Raw genomic sequence first — 17880 nt, 5'->3', positions numbered from 1 at the left:
ATTCAATAAGGGTGTGGTTCTGACGTAACCGTGAAGCGAGTTGGACCCTTATGCTACAATTGAATGAGCTGTTTAATTAGATGAATAATTTACGAAGAGGATGTAAACATCAGGTCATGAAAAGTGGACATTTGTCTTGGAAAAGATAATTGAGGTGGCAGTGGATGAATGTATAACTGAAGGGATTTAGGAAGAATAGTGGGCAAAGAATGCCAGCTTGGATAATAGGGAAGGTAACAAAAGCTAAAGTGTGAAAGGTCATTTTCACTTGCTTCCATTGATCATTTTGTCCCGAGTGTCTCGTGTGTTTATGTGGCCACATATGAGCTTGATAGGTAGATTGGATTCTGTAGTCTGTTATCAAAGAATTGGGTAGGAAAATACCAACTTTTCTTTTTACCACGATCAACTTCAAGTGGCAACTCATCCTTCTGATTCCATACTCCACTGTCACTGCCCAATGATTGTCTTGGTAATAGCTGGCAGTACACTAAATCTGTTGAAAAACTAACACTCAGCTGTGATTCTACTGAGGGACCAAGGAGCGAGCAGGTCTCCATGGTGAAGATATCGTGGATATTTCTTTAAATTGTTGGACAACACAGGAAAGGAAGAATTAGTACAAGAAGAAAGTCAGTGTAATATGATTGTTAAAAAAGCAAAGCAAGCATATGAATCTAGAATTCCTAAGGGAATACAAACAACTGATAAAAAAAAAGTATTAAATACATCAGCAGGAAAAGGAAAAACTTAACAAGAGACAATGAAACCACTGACTACAGAAACAGGAGTCAAAATCTGTGAAGAAGTTGAGTAAATTCTCCAGTTCAATATTTGCAGGTTAAAAGTACAATATAGTGCAGAGGAAAAATGGATGATCCAAGAGAAACAGATTAGGTAGTAATAAAATTAACATTACTACTGAATTGATAGCTGGATATTTGAATGAGATTCAAGTAAGTAAAGCACCTAGCCTGGATGGGATACACCAAAGAACTCATAAGGAACTCGAGGATGAGCCAGCAGCATCACTGGCAGAGATATTTGGGGATTTGCTAGAAAAAGGAGTAACACTGGGGGATTAGTTGGGTAAGGGTATCGGGGAATATGGAGCAAAGGCAGGTAACTGGAGTTGAGGTACAGATCAGCCATAATCTAACTGAACGGTGTAACAGGCTTGCGGGGCTGAATGGTCTACTCCTGTTCCTATGACTACGGAATGCCATATCTAATGCTCTTATTTAAAAAGAGAATAGGACATGCGGGGAGAGATCTGAGTAACTATAGACTAGTTAGACTGACATCGTTATCAGATAAAGTTCTAGAATCAATTACCAAGGACAAGGTCGTGGAGTACTGAGAGAAATATGAACTAATTGGAAAAAATCAGCATGAATTACAGAAGGGAAAGCCAGAGCAATTTAATAGAATTTTTGATAAAGTAACAAAAGATGCAATGTACCTGGATCAATGTACTCTTATCAGTGGAAGACAATTGATAAGGTACCACATAAAAAACTAGATAATTAAATTAGCAGACACTGTATTCGCGGCAATGTGCTGAGACAGAGATTGAAAATTGACTGGGCATGGGTGACTCAGTGTCTGTTAATGGGAAGTATCCTGGCTGGAAAGGTATGATGAGTAGGACTCGATGTTGGGACCAGTAGCTGGCAGGAGTGGTTAATGCAATGGAGGATGGGGAAAAGCTTCAACACTGTTAAGGGCTGGAAGGAAATAGGAATGAAGGGTAGATCAAAGGAAGTAATCCCACCCTTGTACAGAGCCCATTGGTTATCACTATGACCTTCGTAATATCGCCCGTCTCCGCCCTTGCCTCAACTTATCAGCTGATGAAACCCTCATCCATGCCTTTACACCTCTAGACTTGACTATTCCAACGCACTCTTGGCCAGTATCCCACTTTCTACCCTCTGTAAACTTGAGGTCATCCAAAACTCTGCCGCCCATGTCTGAACTCGCACCAAATCCCGCTCACCCATCTCCCCTGTGCTTGCTGACCTATACTGGCTCCCAGTTAAGCAACGCCTTGAATTTAAAAATCTCATCCTTGTTTTCAAATCCCTCCATGGCCTCGTTCCCTCCTTATCTCTGTAATCTCCTCCAGCCCTGTAATCCCCCATGACCTCTGTGCTCTGCCTATTCAGGCCTTTTGAACATTCTCGATTTTAATCGCTACACCATTGGCGGTCGTGCCTTCTGCTGCCGAGATCCTAAGCTTTGGAATTCCCTCCCTAAAGCTCTCCATCTCTCCTTCCCTCTCCTCCTTTAAGACGCTCCTTAAAATCTACCTCTTTAACCAAACTTTTGGTCATCTGTCCTAACATCTCCTAATATGGCTCGGTGTCAGATTTTATTCTTTCTTAATAACGCTCCTGCGAAGTGCCTTGGGATGTTTTATTACGTTAAAGGTGCTATATAAATATAAGTTGTTATGTATTGTGTGCAGTTTTGAAATTTACACAACAAACTGTAACTAATCTGGAAAAGGTACAAAAAGAAGGGATCTGGAGAATAATACATATCCAGATAGACTGAAAGATCTGGGAATGTTTTCATTGGAAAGGAGTATACTAAGGGGAAATATGGTTGAGATTTTTTTTTTAAAGGCTCAACAACAACAGCTTGCATTTATATAGTGCTTTTAACTTGGAAAATGCCCCAAATGGTTCACTGATATATAAACAAAAATATTAGGAGGGATGACCAAAAGCTTGGTCAAAAAGATGGGATATAAGGAGGATCTTAAAGCACGAGAGGGAAGTGGAAAGGCGGATGGGTTCTTGCAGGGAATTTCAGAGCATGGGACCTAGGCGGCTGAAGTCAATGTTGCCAGTAGTAGAGTGAAGGGATGGGGAAATGCACAAGAGGCTGGAGTCAAAATTCGCAGTTGATTGTAGCCCTGGAGGAAGTTACAAATAGGGAGGGGTGAGGCCATGGAGGGATCTAAACACAAGAATGACCAATTGAAATTTGAGTTGTTAGGTGACCAGGAGTCAATGTAGGTCCTCAAGGACAGGAGGGATAAGAGACGGAACAGGATATAAGCAGCAGAGTTTTGGATGAGAGGAACTTTAAGGAGGGTGGAAGTTGGGAGCCTGGCAAGGAGAGCATTAGAGTAACTGAGTCTGAAGGTGACAAAAGCATAGATGTGGATTTCAGTGACCGATGAGTTGAGGGAAGAGCAGAGCTGGGCAATCTAGCGGAGGTGGAAGTAAGGCGTCTTCGAGATGGACAGGATATGGATTCGGAAGCTCAGCTCGAGGTTGACTGGATGTCAAGTTTGCAGTTTGGTTCATCCTGAGGTGACTGGGTGGGGGGAGGGAAGGGTACAGAGAGTTTGTGGTTGGGGGGGGTTGAAGACAATAGCTTTGGTTGGTGCCATTGCATCCGTCCGTCCCGTCCCCCCAATGTTTAGCTTAAGGATATAGTGGAGCAGTTAGAGCTATTTGTACTGGCACAAGGTTGCAGAACAAAGGGGAATTAATTTAAATGAGAATAAATAAATTCAGGCAGGATATAAGGAAACATTAGTGAGAGGATGATTGGTTATTAGAACAGCTTATAAAGATAGGCAGCTTAGATATCTTCAAGGTAAAACTGGAAAAGTATTTTGAGGAGAAACGCATTACCAAATATAAATGATGAGGCAGCAGGACAGAGGACTGTTTGAAACTATAGCCTCCTCCAGCCTTGAGATTTCAGTGTTTTCTTGACAACTATGCAGGAGATGCTTGAGGAAGCCCATTTTAGTCCCATTCATCTTCAAAGCGGAATACTTCAATTTAATGTGGTTCTAGGGAGAAAGCAACTCTGTATTCTTACCTATCTGATTGTAGCCCGAGAATCTCCAAGGTTGGCTTACCTTCCTTCCCCAGCACACTTGTCCTCCACAGATCTGTTCTTGGCCTCCTTCTCCATCAGCTACATGCTGGCTGTTGGTGACATCATCCACCGAGATGGGGTCAGTTTCCACATGTGCGCTGATGATGCCCAGCTCTACCTTTCCACCACCTCTGCCAGTCCCTCCGTTTCCTCTGTGTTGTCAGACTGCTTGTCAGATACCAGTCTTGGATGAGCCACAATTTCCTCCAGCTAAACACTGGGAAGACTGAAGCCATCATCTCCAGCCCCTACCACAAACGTCATACCCTCACCACCAATATCAGCCCCACACCGTGACCATTGTCTCTGATTGCACCAGGGTGCTCGCAATCACTGCATCCTATTCAACCCTGGGTGAGCTTCTGACTCCGTAAACTCTCCATGACAAAAACCACCCTTGTAACATTGCCTGCCTCCGCCATGCTTCAGTCCATCTTCTGCTGAAACCCTCCATGGATCTGTTACCTCCAGATCCGACTATTCCAGTGCTCTCCTGCCTGCCTCCCTTCTTCCACCCGCCATAAACTTCAGCTCGCCCAAAACTCTGCTGCTCAATATCTTACCCCGCACCAAGTCTCGGTCACTCTGCTTGCTGGCCTACATTGGCTCCCGGTCTCGGTCACTCTGCTTGCTGGCCTACATTGGCTCCCGGTCTCGGTCACTCTGCTTGCTGGCCTACATTGGCTCCCGGTCTCGGTCACTCTGCTTGCTGGCCTACATTGGCTCCCGGTCTCGGTCACTCTGCTTGCTGGCCTACATTGGCTCCCGGTCCCCCAACACCTTCAATTTAAAACTCCCCTCCATATCTCTCTAAACCCAATGAGCCTTGCAACACCCCCCCCCCCCCCCCCCTCCAAACTTTTTGTTGCCTTCACTCTGGCCTTTTGTGCATACCCCTCCCCTCCTTCACCTCCCCATTCGCAACCCTGCCTTTAGCCATCTAGGAGCCATACCCTGAATTCCCTCCCTATATCCCTCTGTCCCTCCACCTCCCTTTCCTCTTTCAAGATCCTCCTTGAAACCCGCTCCTTTGACACTTCCTAATATCTCTTTCCTTGACTCGGCGTCTATTTTTATCTGATTATGCCTCTATGAAGCGCCTTGTGATGTTCATTTTTAAGGTGCCATATAAATACAAGTTGCATGTGACATTCTAGCTTAGATATATGGGGTCATTGCGTGGAATTGTGCTTTTTGTATAAAGAAATTTAAATACAGATTTAGCTACTCACTAAACCGGTGTTGGATCATATATCAGGCAATGGGGAAATACTGAACTTGCCCCTCCGCACAACTGCTCTACCCCTTTGGCCTCTGGTAACTACCAGGTTCAATTTCTTTAGCACGGATTATAAATACAATACACCGTATTTACTAATTGTGGTACTAATGTGTAGTAGCAGAACGGCAATACTGTACTACAATAACCTTTAGATGGCTTGGCCCTCTGGTGTTTTAATTGGCCAAATCTAATACTAGAATATTTTGGGTCTATAATGTTTTTATGTAACACGAATGATTCACAATCCTAGATTTATTATTGTATATCCTACAGATATTTGTCACTGTTTTGTATTTGTTCTAATATGAATTCCACGTGTATTTTCCATTATAATGCAACTGAATACCATTTCAATTTGCTCTAGGAAAATCCAAATTGAAAGGTCTCAACGTTTGTTTCAGGATCATATAAAATGCTGTTCTTCTTTCAATTAACAGTTTCTTGCATCGGTTTTACAGTGCTTCCTTTTCTGCAGGTTTTGGTGGGCTTGGAGCTGCAAACGCTACAGCCAGTGGCTTTAATTTGGGGGGTTTCGGACTAAACGCTAACACTGCAATTGGCTTAAATATTGGAAGTTTTGGTGCAGCTACAACCACAGCTTTTGGTTTTGGTAGTGGTGGCTTGGCTGGCACAGGAAGTTTCCTGCTACTTCAAGCAAAGTGGCAGGTTATTTTTAATACATTCATTTATTTCAGTACCTCATTTCATCTAAGTTTTGGTTTTACCAAACCTTTGACACCTAAATTGTTACCTATGAGCGAACGGATCCACAGCTGAGTAGCTTCGTGTCAATGTGATGTATTGTACATACAGGGAGCCCTGCACTGCAGTAATAAACATTCTACAATTCATGTAATCATCAGGTTTTTATTCAGTTTTGATTCAGTGTTGATTATAGGTTGTATTCCCCTTCTGTATTGCAGCAGTTCGTCGCAATAGCTCAAAATAGTACGCAGTCTGTACTAGGTCCTGCATAGTTAGCATTTAACCTGAAATAATGGAAACTGGTTATAACAATACAGTTCATTCACTATATGTACTTCAGGAAGCAATATACATTTGTTAACCATAGAATCATACAGCACAGAAGGAGACCATTTGGCCCATCGTGTCTGTGCCAGCTCTGTGAAAGAACTATCAAATTAATCCCACTCCCTTGCTCTTTCCCCATAGCCCTGCACATTTCTCCTTTTCAAGTATGTATCAAATTCCCTTTCAATAGTTACTGTTAAATCTGCTTCCTCCACCTTTTCAAGCAATGTATTCTAGCTGATAACAACCAGAACTCAGAAAAACATTTTCTCCATCCCCCCCCCCGATTATTTGCTAATTACCTTAAATCTGTGTCCTCTGGTTACTGACCCTCCTGCCAGTGGAAACAGTTTCTACCCCTCTACTCTATCAAAACCCCTTTTAATTTTGAACACCTCTATTAAATCTCCCTCAACCTACTCCATTCTAAGGAGAACAATCCCAGCTTCTTTATGGAGACGTAAAAGGACAGTAATTTGAATTGTATGCCCAATGTTAAAGCAATATTTCTTTCCCTTTTAAGGTTATTGAAGAATAATTTCTGTGTAACCAAATTACCTGCTGATGAGCCAATGACCTGTGCAACTGTTGAGCTACAGACCCAAACGTACTCTGCATTTAAGGAACAATTTTTTTTTCTCCTGTTGAGGAAGTGCTTCCACTCAGTGCCTTTAACATCATAGTCAAGATTGATGAAGCGTGTGTGTGAATCCATGCCCTACCGTCCCATGAAGCACCAGCTGGCAACACCAACACCCTTCACCATTCTAGTATTCTGTTGATGCTCTATGAAATGAGACAAAGGTTTAGTTATAAACAGTAATTTGGCTTTGTGATATAGGTAGTAAACAGAAGGACTTAATTGGACAGCAACACAAAAGCAAAATATTGTGGATATTGGAAATCTGAAATAAAAATACAAAATGCTGGCAATACTCAGCATATCAGGCAGCATCTGTGGAGCGAGAAACAGAGTTAATGTTTCAGGGCGGTGACCTTTCAGTATGACTTCTTCCAGTTCTGATGGAAAGATCAGCAACCTAAAATGTTAACTGTTTATCTCTCCACAGGTGCGCCCTGACATGCTGAGTATTTCCAGCATTTTGTGTTTTGAATTGGACAGCAAGTTGTTTTGCAGTATTGACCTGCACTCACTGACCTGTTTATCAGAATTCTGGGTATCTGTCCCAAAGTAAACATGCTTTATTATGCCTAAAACAAAAGTTGAAAGTACTAAATTTTCTATCTGGTGTTGCATTGAGTTGCATCATCTAGCCAAGTCCCAGGTTTGATCCCTGATCTGGGATGAGTTAACTGATATCAGATGAGAGGGAGGGAGGAAGGTGAGAGGGGGTGTCAGGAAACACTGAGGGTGCAATGATTGGTTTCATTACTTTGGGCTAGGGAAAGGAAAACTTTTAAAGGATTTCACACCTGATTGCTCACCACAGACACTTCTTCAAATTGTGAACACCGGGTAACGACAGAAGGTCAAGCTCAGCTGCGATTATCCCATATGATCAAATAGTATGCTAATACTCAGTCTCTGGGCTTGCGTGACAAACAGCCAATTGACGGAGGAGTGTTCGCACCTGTTGAACTCAGTCCCAGCAAGCGTCGAGGGCTTCAGGGCAACAGGGGAGAAAGTTGGAAATGAAAATAAAAGTTACAATTTCCACTTCTAGGGCTGAATTTTAATGGGGAAGGCAGGTTGGGAGCGGTGGGGCTCCGAAGCAGTCGGGAAACCCGGGAGAACGGGTTTTCCGCAGGCCCTGGTGAATTTAACGGCAGGGCTTGGTTTGCATGGAAAGCCTCAGTTTCCCCACCCGAAGCCAGCCAGGCTGAGAGGCTGGCGGGCTCCGGATGGGTAGGCCTGTGGCACTAGGCTGCAGAGAGGAGGGAGGGATCGCGTTGTGGGGAGGGGGGAGGAGTTTGCTGAAGATCGGGTGCTGGGATCTGCACGCAAGGGTTGGGGGGACATCTGAAGGGAGCATGGGCCATTGGAGCACGCGGTGCGGTAGGAGGTTTGGCTGCCCGCCTCCCGTCCCGCCTCCGTTAAAACCGGAAGTGGGCGGGTTGGAGGTGGATTCAGATTTTTAGCACTTTAACTTCCCACACGCCCCCAACCCACCTGTTTTTTTTTTTTAGGTTAAAATTTCCCCCCTAGTTTCTGAAAAGGTTTGTAATTTATTGAACCAACATGTAGTACACAAGTTTTGGAATTGGGATCGGGTTCTGTTGGGTCACAATTTTTGTGACTTTTTTTTGATTTGGTGGAAAATATAAATACTTTAACAATTAAGATTCCCAACTCCTGATCATTCTTTTTCAAAAAATGTTTCTTGTTTGAGCATCTTCCGAAAAATTGCAAAGACAAAATCTACCTTCGAAAGTATGGAAACCCAGCAATTGTGGTGCCACTCCCCTAAATAATATTCACGATTAACTTCTACCGAAAAACCACTCCCTTTCAGTAACGCACAGCCCACTGCTCCTGAAGGGGCGTACTCGCTTCTGATGAGCAAGGACTGACCCAGACCAGTAAACAAAACACATTTCAGCACTGTTTCTGTATTGTACCGTGGAAACTCCACTGCCATCTCTTTGAACTTTTTTTTATTGTTGCGTCAAAACTGCAATACAAGTACCTTCCTGCTGATGGAAAACTGTCTCTACTGGCTCCAGACCACCATCAGGAGGAACATGGTGGTACGACTGGTGTTTAACATGCAAATCAAAACTGCTGATTTTTTTTTTAAGTAATGGTTGTGAAAATTAAGGAACTTGCAAATGGGTCCTTTATCTTTTTACCTTACAAAGTGACCATGTGATTTAGAAAACCTCTGTACTTTAACTCCTACCGTGGTCCCTGGCAAAGATATCGAAGCAATTTGATTTTTAGAAGCTTGTCTGACAGTGAGATAATTAATTAAGTAGACAAAACTGTGCTCGTTTGGATCAATGGGTAACCAGTTAACTTGCTTCCCCAAAACATTATACTAGAAGAGTATCCAACTCTTAGCTGTTTGGGAGCTTCATTTCTTTTTGTCATTTTTTTCACTATCTCTTATAATTTTTACTCAAGTTTGCACTTTTTGTTTAATTTCTCATCTGTCCGTACCACTTTTTTTAAGTCTCTTTACTTCCTGATCGACCCCCCCCCCCCACCATTGTTTGTTTTCACTTTTCTTAGTGTTTCCGATCGTGTGCTTGTTTAGTTTTAAAATGCTGATGTTTGAAATAACATTCTAAAGCTCGCTGCTGTGTACTTTTCTCTTTCGATGCACAGCTTCTCCTTGCTCATCAGTTAGAGAAAAAAAGTCACAGCTCTTGGTGGGCAAGATTGGACAAGAAATGCTCATGGCCCCCAAACACCACTATAAAATTACAAAGAAAAATTTAACTGGGGTAAAACATGAGTAGTCAGTTAGGTTTAGGGGGACAGCTTAATGCATCTGAATCATGAACATTGTTGCCAAGTAGCTTAAAAATGTTGGGGCAAAAAAATTTTGCGGTGGGTATGATGGCGTATTCTGTGAGTACGCTCTCGCACCGCCTTTGAAATTGACCGAATCCCGAACTTGCAATCTGTCAAGGTATGCCTTGACAGATCATCCGCTCCGCCTTGGAAATACCAATTGCTGACGCAGAGTTGGGCTAATTGCCCACCAATTATGGCCTAAAAATTTACGGTTGATGCAAACAGGTGCAAGGCCTGTTTGCATCAGCATAAGGGGATTAGATAGAGACAGTTACTCATTCTATTCTATTCCGGAGTGTGATGTAATGAATTATAAAATTGTCCAAAACGCCTCCAATGATTAATGTACAGATTTTTCAGATCTTTGTTTGGGCTGTTAGATTTATATTTGTATCACCTGTCCCATGTTATTTTACATGAAATTTCACAGAGCTTCAACAATTTATCAGAACTCTTAATTCCTAAATTAGATTTAAGAATTCATTCACAAATACAATAATTTTTTTAGGTGGGTCTGTGTGTCAGAGAGAGAGCGCACGCAAGTCATTTTGGAACTATTTATTCTCCTAGTCCTTCTGGTTCTTCTGAAAATACATCAGATGGGGTGAAATGTAGTAGGAAGAAAGTTACCAGTATTGGAGGTAGACACTTTCCCTTCGGTGTACTGATTGGAGCACCAGGCCCACGTGATCCCAGGTATGCTTCCGTACATACTACCGCACATGCTGCGCCCCTGGGATCCGTGGGCCATTACGCTGCCCTCGAGTACGCAGCGTCAGAGAACAAGTTCACAAAGGAGGGCCCCCATCAGGTAAGTTCATATTTTTTCGCAAGTCGGCGGCGTACGCCATAGCTACACCGCCGGCTGCAATTCCTGGGCCATTAGCAATGAAAGAAAAAGTGCAAATGCTGTAAATCTGAAATGAAAAATGAAAATGCCAGAAATACACTGCAGGTCAATCAGTGTTTCTAAGGCGAGAGATAGGTTAAAATATTGGGTGTAGACCCTTTGTTGGAATGAGGGTCTATACCTGAAGCATTAAACTGCCTTTTCTCTTCACAGATGTTAATAGACCTGCTTTATTTCTAGCAGTTTTTATTTTAAATTAGGTTCACAGATGTAGTATACCAATTACTGTTGCAAGAGCTATACAGATCACAGGTTCACTGTTACAGTTCTGATGTACAAACTTGAGAGTGGTTTTGATAGTTTGCGTTTGGTAACTGGATTATATCTGGGGTTTTGACAAAATGTCTCCTTTACTGTGTATGTAAGTTCCTGCGATCTTTTTTTTAAAAACCTGGTACCCGTATATTAAATTTATTTTTAAAAGTATTAAACAGACTTGTCTTATTTCAGAAGAAATGGACAAAGTATGTGGTTCAGTAGGGGAAGAGAATGTTTATTGCTTAGTTTAAGGGGGAATATTTTGCATTTAAAAATATGATGTTCCCTAGCTGGATCTGATTCGGTTCATTTACGTTTGTGATAAATTGTCAAAAATGTTTTCTTTTTTTAAATTCATTGTGTCTCTGTGTAGCATGAGTCACTCTCATCAAGAGGTTATTCACTGTTACTTATATTTTAAATTTATCTTTATTCCCAATCATACATGTAAAATTCTGGTTGGCATTCCCTTTCAACTGTTTTTGGGCATTAAAAAAAGAATGTAAAATTTGGCTGAGACTTTTTATTAGGGCAAAGAAGCAAAATTTAATATTTGAGCTTTAGAGGGCCTGCTGATCAGGGTTATGCATGGACAAATAATGAGGAAAAGTTGTTACTGAGGCTAGACAAATACACTTGCTCCTATACCTGTATGAGTTAAAGCTTTAAATGCTGTGAATATAATTATTTTGGGGACATTGAATCAAAATAGTTGGCCAGTAATATTTGGACTAGATGAACCCATAGTCTATGGGTCCTTATTTTACAGTGACATTATGGCCCAGAAATTCGGGTCTCCACGGGTGAGTACGCACGGCGTACTCACCCGTAAATCCGATGGAAGTGCCGGTTTCCTGCATGCACTGCGCATGCATGGGAAACCGGCACTTCCATTCCTCTGAACGAAGGGGTTCAGAGGCCGAACGCGTGCACAGGAGAGGCTGCACGTGCGCATCAAACTTCAGTTTTTTTACAGGTTTTCCCGGAAGAGTAAGCCTGCAGAATTTAGAAATGTAAAAAGCAGGCGTAAGGCCTGCTTTTTACAAGGTAAGTGGTGAATTAATTAAAATTAAAACATTTTTTCCACAGGTTTATTATTTTTAAATACTTTAAAGCAAGGTAAGTTTATTTTTAGCCCCGTTAGAAAATAAAATTATTTTTTTCAAAAATTTAAATTATTGTTTAAAATAGTTATTTCATGTAATTTATATAGTTTATTTAAAAAATGTGATTTAAAAAAAAAAAAAAATTATTTGAAGATTTAGTGCTATTTTGGGGCCGTAGTATTTATAAGTCTTGACAGCACTTCCTGTCAAACTTATGAATGGAGCATTCCCTGCTCCGATTGGCTCCCCATGGCCCACGTGATCCCAGGGGACGCATCGAACTAACTGCGCCCCTGGGATGCGCAAGCACTGCGCGCCGGCAGCTGGACCAGGCCCCGGATCGGAATTCCACGCGGGCCCACAGCTCAACAGCCGGCACGCAAGGTAAGTGCAGATCGGGGGCTTGCACCCACGGGAAGCCCCCGACCCGAATTTCTGGGCCTATGTTGCAAGTTCAATGTTGAAGTCAAAGGCCTTGAAATTATCCTGTGGGATACTAGCGACGAATGTTGAATGTGTTCATTTGAAATTCGTTCCTCTGCTGTTTTAATGAAGAGGTTAACCCATTTATTTTAAATATGTTAATGCCTCCGAGAGGAGAGGAAGGAATTTAATTTAGAAGTTTCACAAATCATCATTTCAAGGCCAGAGTCCTTACTGCTGTTCCCTTTTTCAGTTCCTTTTTATTGTGTACAGTACATTAGTTTTCACTGGCACTATTCAAAACCTAATAAATTTGGAGAACAATTAAGGTGTGTGTATTTTCATGCAAGTCTGACATGGTTGCATATAATCAACTCCCAAGTTTCCCAGTCTTAAATCTTGCGTATTCTTTTGTTCTATATGTCACTTTTCAGGCTCTTGAATATGTTTTATGAACTTTATGAAAGTTAAGGCCAAGTTTTGTGTTCATTTTGTACCTTTTGTTCTGTGACATGCATGGACTTTCCTTCTCATTCGCACCATGTTTGCACTGCGCTTCGGGTGATTCCCAGTGCAGAGATTTTTGTGAATGCCATTCTCTCTTCTAGTTATTTTTTTGCCCAGCTGCTGCTTATTTAGAAGGTATAATTTCTGTTGATATTGGGTGAAAATTGTGTCAATTGTGTCATCAGATGGGCCATGAATGTCACATTTATCCCACATTACCCTCTTATAACTCATACAGTTAAGGAGCATCACTGTGTAGATTTTTCTAGTTGCATTAATGTATTTTTGCATACCTTTGGTAGGTGTTTGTGACCCATCAGCTCAAAGTGGCATTATTGTAAATGTAACAAATTATTTTTAAAATATTAAAGTTGCCTTTACCATCATGGCAAGAGTGACAGGAACTGTGATTCCTCTACTGGCCAGATTTACTGAAAATTAATTTGTATAATTTTACCCAATATGTGTTAACGTGACAGAAATTCTTACCACTCAACTACTTACAGTCTTTGTTTTATGGTTAGCTGTTGTTGCAGTACATCACTTGCACCTGAGCCAAACGTGGACAATATTTTTATTGTATTGTCCTGATAGCTAATCACACTGTCGAGTGTCTGTTTGATAAACTTTAAATGCACATGAATAATTATTTTATTGTAGTCCCTTGCTTTCTTGATGTCCTAATGTAGCTACTGAATCTAGATTTTTTTTATATATAACAAAAGCAAAATACTGCAGATTCTGGAAATGGAAATTGAAATAAAAACAGAAAATGCTGGAGATACTCAGCAGGTCAGGCAGCATCTGTGGAGAGAGAAACAGAGTTAACGTTTCAGGTCGATGGCTGTTCATCATTGGGTTCTGGCAGAAGGTCATCGACCTGAAACGTTAACTCTGTTTCTCTCTTCACCGATGTTGCCTGACCTGCTGAGTATTTCCAGCATTTTCTGTTTTTATTTCAGATTTCCAGCATCTGCAGTATTTTGCTTTTGTATTAGTGTGCCATTTTTATAGATTGTGTTTAATGCAGTCTTTTGATGGCCTGTTTGATGCCTTATGTTTGGTCACAAAAGCAGTTGTATATTCGTTAATCTGGCGTCAGTGGCTCAAAGGAGGACATCTTATCAGAAAGCCACCTAAAGTATTGTTCAGACAGGTGTTGAAAGCCATTTCCCAAAGTTAACTGGTTTAAACTTAACATCCAACTCAACAGTTTTGAAATTAGTTGGACTGAAAACTCCATGCTTTGAAGTCTTCTTTGGTTCATCATATTATGTATGAACACCCTAGAGCTAAAAGACCTGAAGAGGATCTTGATGGCATGTTGTGTGTCTTCTGGATATTTTTCATGTTACCCCTTCTGTCTTACTTAAGAGAGCTTTCAAATGAACCTTAGAAGTTGGTCTAATTTTAAGAAAGGAAGTTTATTGTAGATGAATGCATAAGTGATATCCAAAGATATGAACCATGACTACAAGGAAAGGGGAGCAATTTAGTGAAGATGTCTTGTTTTTAAAAGTGGTGATTAATAAAGGTAAGCTAAATTCATTGCTCCAAGAAGACTAAAAATCAGAGAATGCTGTATTGTCGAGGGTGCACACTTTCTAGTCAATTTGATTTTAGAATGTTGCGTCCAAGTTGGCCATCTCACTTAGACGGAACAGTGAAACAATCAAAAGCCTGCAGAAGACAACAACTAAAGGGATTCCCAGCCTTGGATCACTGTGCTGCAAAGAGATTATGGAATTATCTCGCATAGCACTATAATTTTAATTTTCTAAGCATTTTATTGTCTAATAACCTGCCCCCCATCGTCCCCACCCCCCGCCCCCGAGATTGTGATTATGCACTTATGGGTTTATTATAATATTTTATTATGTTATATGGTCAAAAATTGGATTCACTAAACCTGGAAATACTTTTACTACTTTAATGTTTTGAAATAATGGTGGGTCATAGGTATAAAGTTGATTAGTTTACGTTTTGTTGAACTCTGATTTTTCTTAAATGTCCACATAGGTGGTTTTGGCGGGTTTGGCACAACTGCGACAGCTGCTCCTGCATTCAATTTCTCAACACCTGCCAATACAGGGGTAACAGGTAAAAAAAACAAAATGGTAATCGTTTGCCAGAGAGAGAAAATTACAGATTTTATATATACAAAACATTTTGTGCTTTTTGTGGAGGGCGGTGTGGTGGTGGCCCAGAGGGTCAGGGAACGGTAATCTGCAGCAAAGAATGTGGTTATGCGTCGGTGTAAGCAGAAAGTCATTGAGACAGCAAATTTCCATATGGGCTTATAGATGGACCTTCACAGCAGCACAAGGGACTAACTGACATCTTATTGGCAACAGCAGCAATCCCATGGCAGGTGATCCCACAGCTTATTTTACACTGCAGGAACTGAAAATAAATTCCCAATAAAGGTGCAGTACAGCAGTAAAAGAACTGGACCGAACTCTCAATGTTTGAAAATCTAAATTATGTTGAGCATTATCACCTGGGATTTATACCGAGATGCTGCTGAATGGGTAGTCTCTGCATAAATCCTAGTTATACTAATGGTTTTCGGTATAATTTAGATTTCAGATCCCTCCAGAATCTACTGCTTCCATTACTGCTGTTCAGAGTTTGAATTTGTGTTTTGCTCAGCTCCTGTTCTCACTTGGATTACTGCAAAGTATAAAATGCAGTCCTATCTGTAAATTCTCAATCAGTTTAGCACGTGAGAGTTTTGTCTTTGTTAATTTGGTAGGTATAGAGATGGGATGGGCTTTAGTGTATGGTGAAGTTGGTAGCTGACTATAGAGAGAATGGGGAAGAAAGTATTTTGTTGATTAAAATTTCCATATACATTTTTATGAGAAAAATTGCTGATATCATCTAGGCAATAATATGTTTTCTCACATGCAAAGGCTCTTCAGCCAGTTAGCTCTCGCCTAAGGGTACAGTAAGCTTTGCGGGTGAGTGCTTCATTTTGCGCACACCTACGATTGAGCTGACACTACCTACTGATAATGGTATGAATCTATTATAAGAATTTCTAAAATATATAATGTATTGTGCCACTATTGTTCTCTACCCTGAAGGCACTGATTTTCTGATGGGATATGGCTCCATGGGTACTGACTACCCTCTGATAGCTTGCCAGACTTGTTATTGTTCATGCGTGAGCCTTGACTATGAGGGTCATTAGACTATTTGACAGGGTGTGCGGGGCGGGTTTGGGGGGGGGGGGGGGGAGGTGGTGGGATTGCAATCATCTGAGTATTCTGGCTGATTTTTGCCTCCTTGACATCGAGCTGGAAGCAGCTTATAGCAGCCTTCAACCCCATCCTGTCTAGATTTGTAGATTTCTGATGAAATTGCAACTTTCAAATGTAGGAGGGACTTGCGCCCCAGATATTCATGTATTTTAACGAGAGAGCCAAGTTGTCAGAATTTGTTTTTTAAAACTTGCAAAGAGTGATGATTAAACTGCCTTTTCTTCAATCAGTGTGCTCCCAGGTGACTCTTAAGCTAAATACACTACTCGGTGTGGCATTGAGTAATGTCCCAGGTCCAGCCCTTAGTCTGTGTGAATTTGCTGATTTCAGTCAGGGTGGCGGTGGGGAGTGCTACAGTTAACCTTGGTATCCTCAGCTACAGCTGAGAACATTGGCTAGTTTGCCACTGGTTGCCTTCCACTTGCTCCTTCTAGAAGTGCATGTGAACAGGATTGTAATCACGCCTCTAGTCAAAGAGCCTGTCAGCATTCCTTGTCCAGCCCGACACCTGGAGAATTGGGTGAGGTACCAGAGGGCATCTGTCACCTATACAACTTTAACACAACATAATTCACCACCTCCAAGAGAAAATGGGTGAGTGAGAAATTGATAGGAAGGGGAACAATAGTTCAGTCAGTCTGTACTAAAATCACTGAGGAATAGGCTGCATAATTCACTAATCCTAACTGAGTTGAATTAATCCACGTAGTCAAAATGACGTTGGTTTTAGTGGTTGTATCTCAATATTATTAATTGAGTTCTTAAATTGTTTGAGCTCAGTATTTTGTTTGAGCTCAGTATTTCCTCCAAGTCAGTTCTTCCTCCCTCCATGATGCAATCAGAAGCTGTAGTTTAAACAAGAAAATTAAAACCAATAGAAAGACGGGGGGGGGTGGTGGAAGAAGAAATGTCAATCATTATAGCAATTTGATATTAAAATAGATCCTGATGACTAAACTCCCCCCATTAAGTGTAGGTCTTATACCCAAGTGTCAGCTTGGCTCAGTTGATGGCACTCTTGCCTTTGAGTCAGAAGGCCATGGGTTCGAGTCAGAAGGCCATGGGTTCAAGTCCCACCCCAGACGTGAGCACATAATCTAGGTTGACACTGCATTGTGATCGATGTAGTCTTTTAGGAGATGTTAAATCAAGGCCATCTGGGACCTTGCTGGGTGCAGATTTGGCTGCCATGTTTGTCTGGCGTGACAACAGTGACTGCAGTTCAAAAGTATCCAATTGGTTGGAATGTGCTTTTGGGCATCCTGCAGATATGATCAGGTGCTGTATAAGTTTCTTTTTTTACAACTTGGCTACAATTATTACGTTGTTTTAAGTAGAGGCTAGTAGCTGCTTCATAAGACATTGTTATGGGAAGTGTCTTTTTTGTAAGTTTCTTTTACTATAAGTTTTGCCTTTAGATTAACCTGAGCTACAGTAACAGTTTGGTAATCCCAAGAAAGCCTATGATGTGTTTTAAGGTTTTGTAATTCCACATGGTTTTCTTTGTTTTACAGGCCTTTTCCAGAATACACAGAATAAAGGCTTTGGATTTGGTGGTGGATTTGGCACAGGTACTGGCACAGGTCTAGCAGCGGGTCTAGTAGCTGGTTCCACATTCGGAGGATTTGGTGGTTTCGGTGCTCAGCAGCAACAACAAGGTAAGTTCACAGGAAGGCAAGACACTGTAACTAAATTTTAGATTAAAAGAG

At 41.4% G+C, this 17880-nt stretch overlaps 1 protein-coding gene across 2 annotated transcripts in view; it reads left to right on the top strand.

The window, feature by feature from the left end:
- Window positions 1-17880, top strand: part of nup54 (nucleoporin 54) — a 103249-nt gene that overhangs the window by 45124 nt on the left and 40245 nt on the right. The window contains exons 4-5 of one of the 2 annotated variants that reach the window (XM_085964220.1): window positions 14925-15005; window positions 17686-17829. In XM_085964220.1, coding sequence (XP_085820346.1) covers window positions 14925-15005; window positions 17686-17829 — 225 coding nt within the window. The remainder of the gene's footprint in view (window positions 1-14924; window positions 15006-17685; window positions 17830-17880) is intronic. The other variant, XM_085964230.1, reaches the window with a different exon arrangement.

Source organism: Somniosus microcephalus, chromosome 2, assembly GCF_052327205.1.
Source record: "Somniosus microcephalus isolate GS21.2 chromosome 2, FLI_Smic_1.0, whole genome shotgun sequence".
NCBI classification, from domain to species: domain Eukaryota; kingdom Metazoa; phylum Chordata; class Chondrichthyes; order Squaliformes; family Somniosidae; genus Somniosus; species Somniosus microcephalus.
This window is presented reverse-complemented; position numbering and strand designations above follow the sequence as displayed.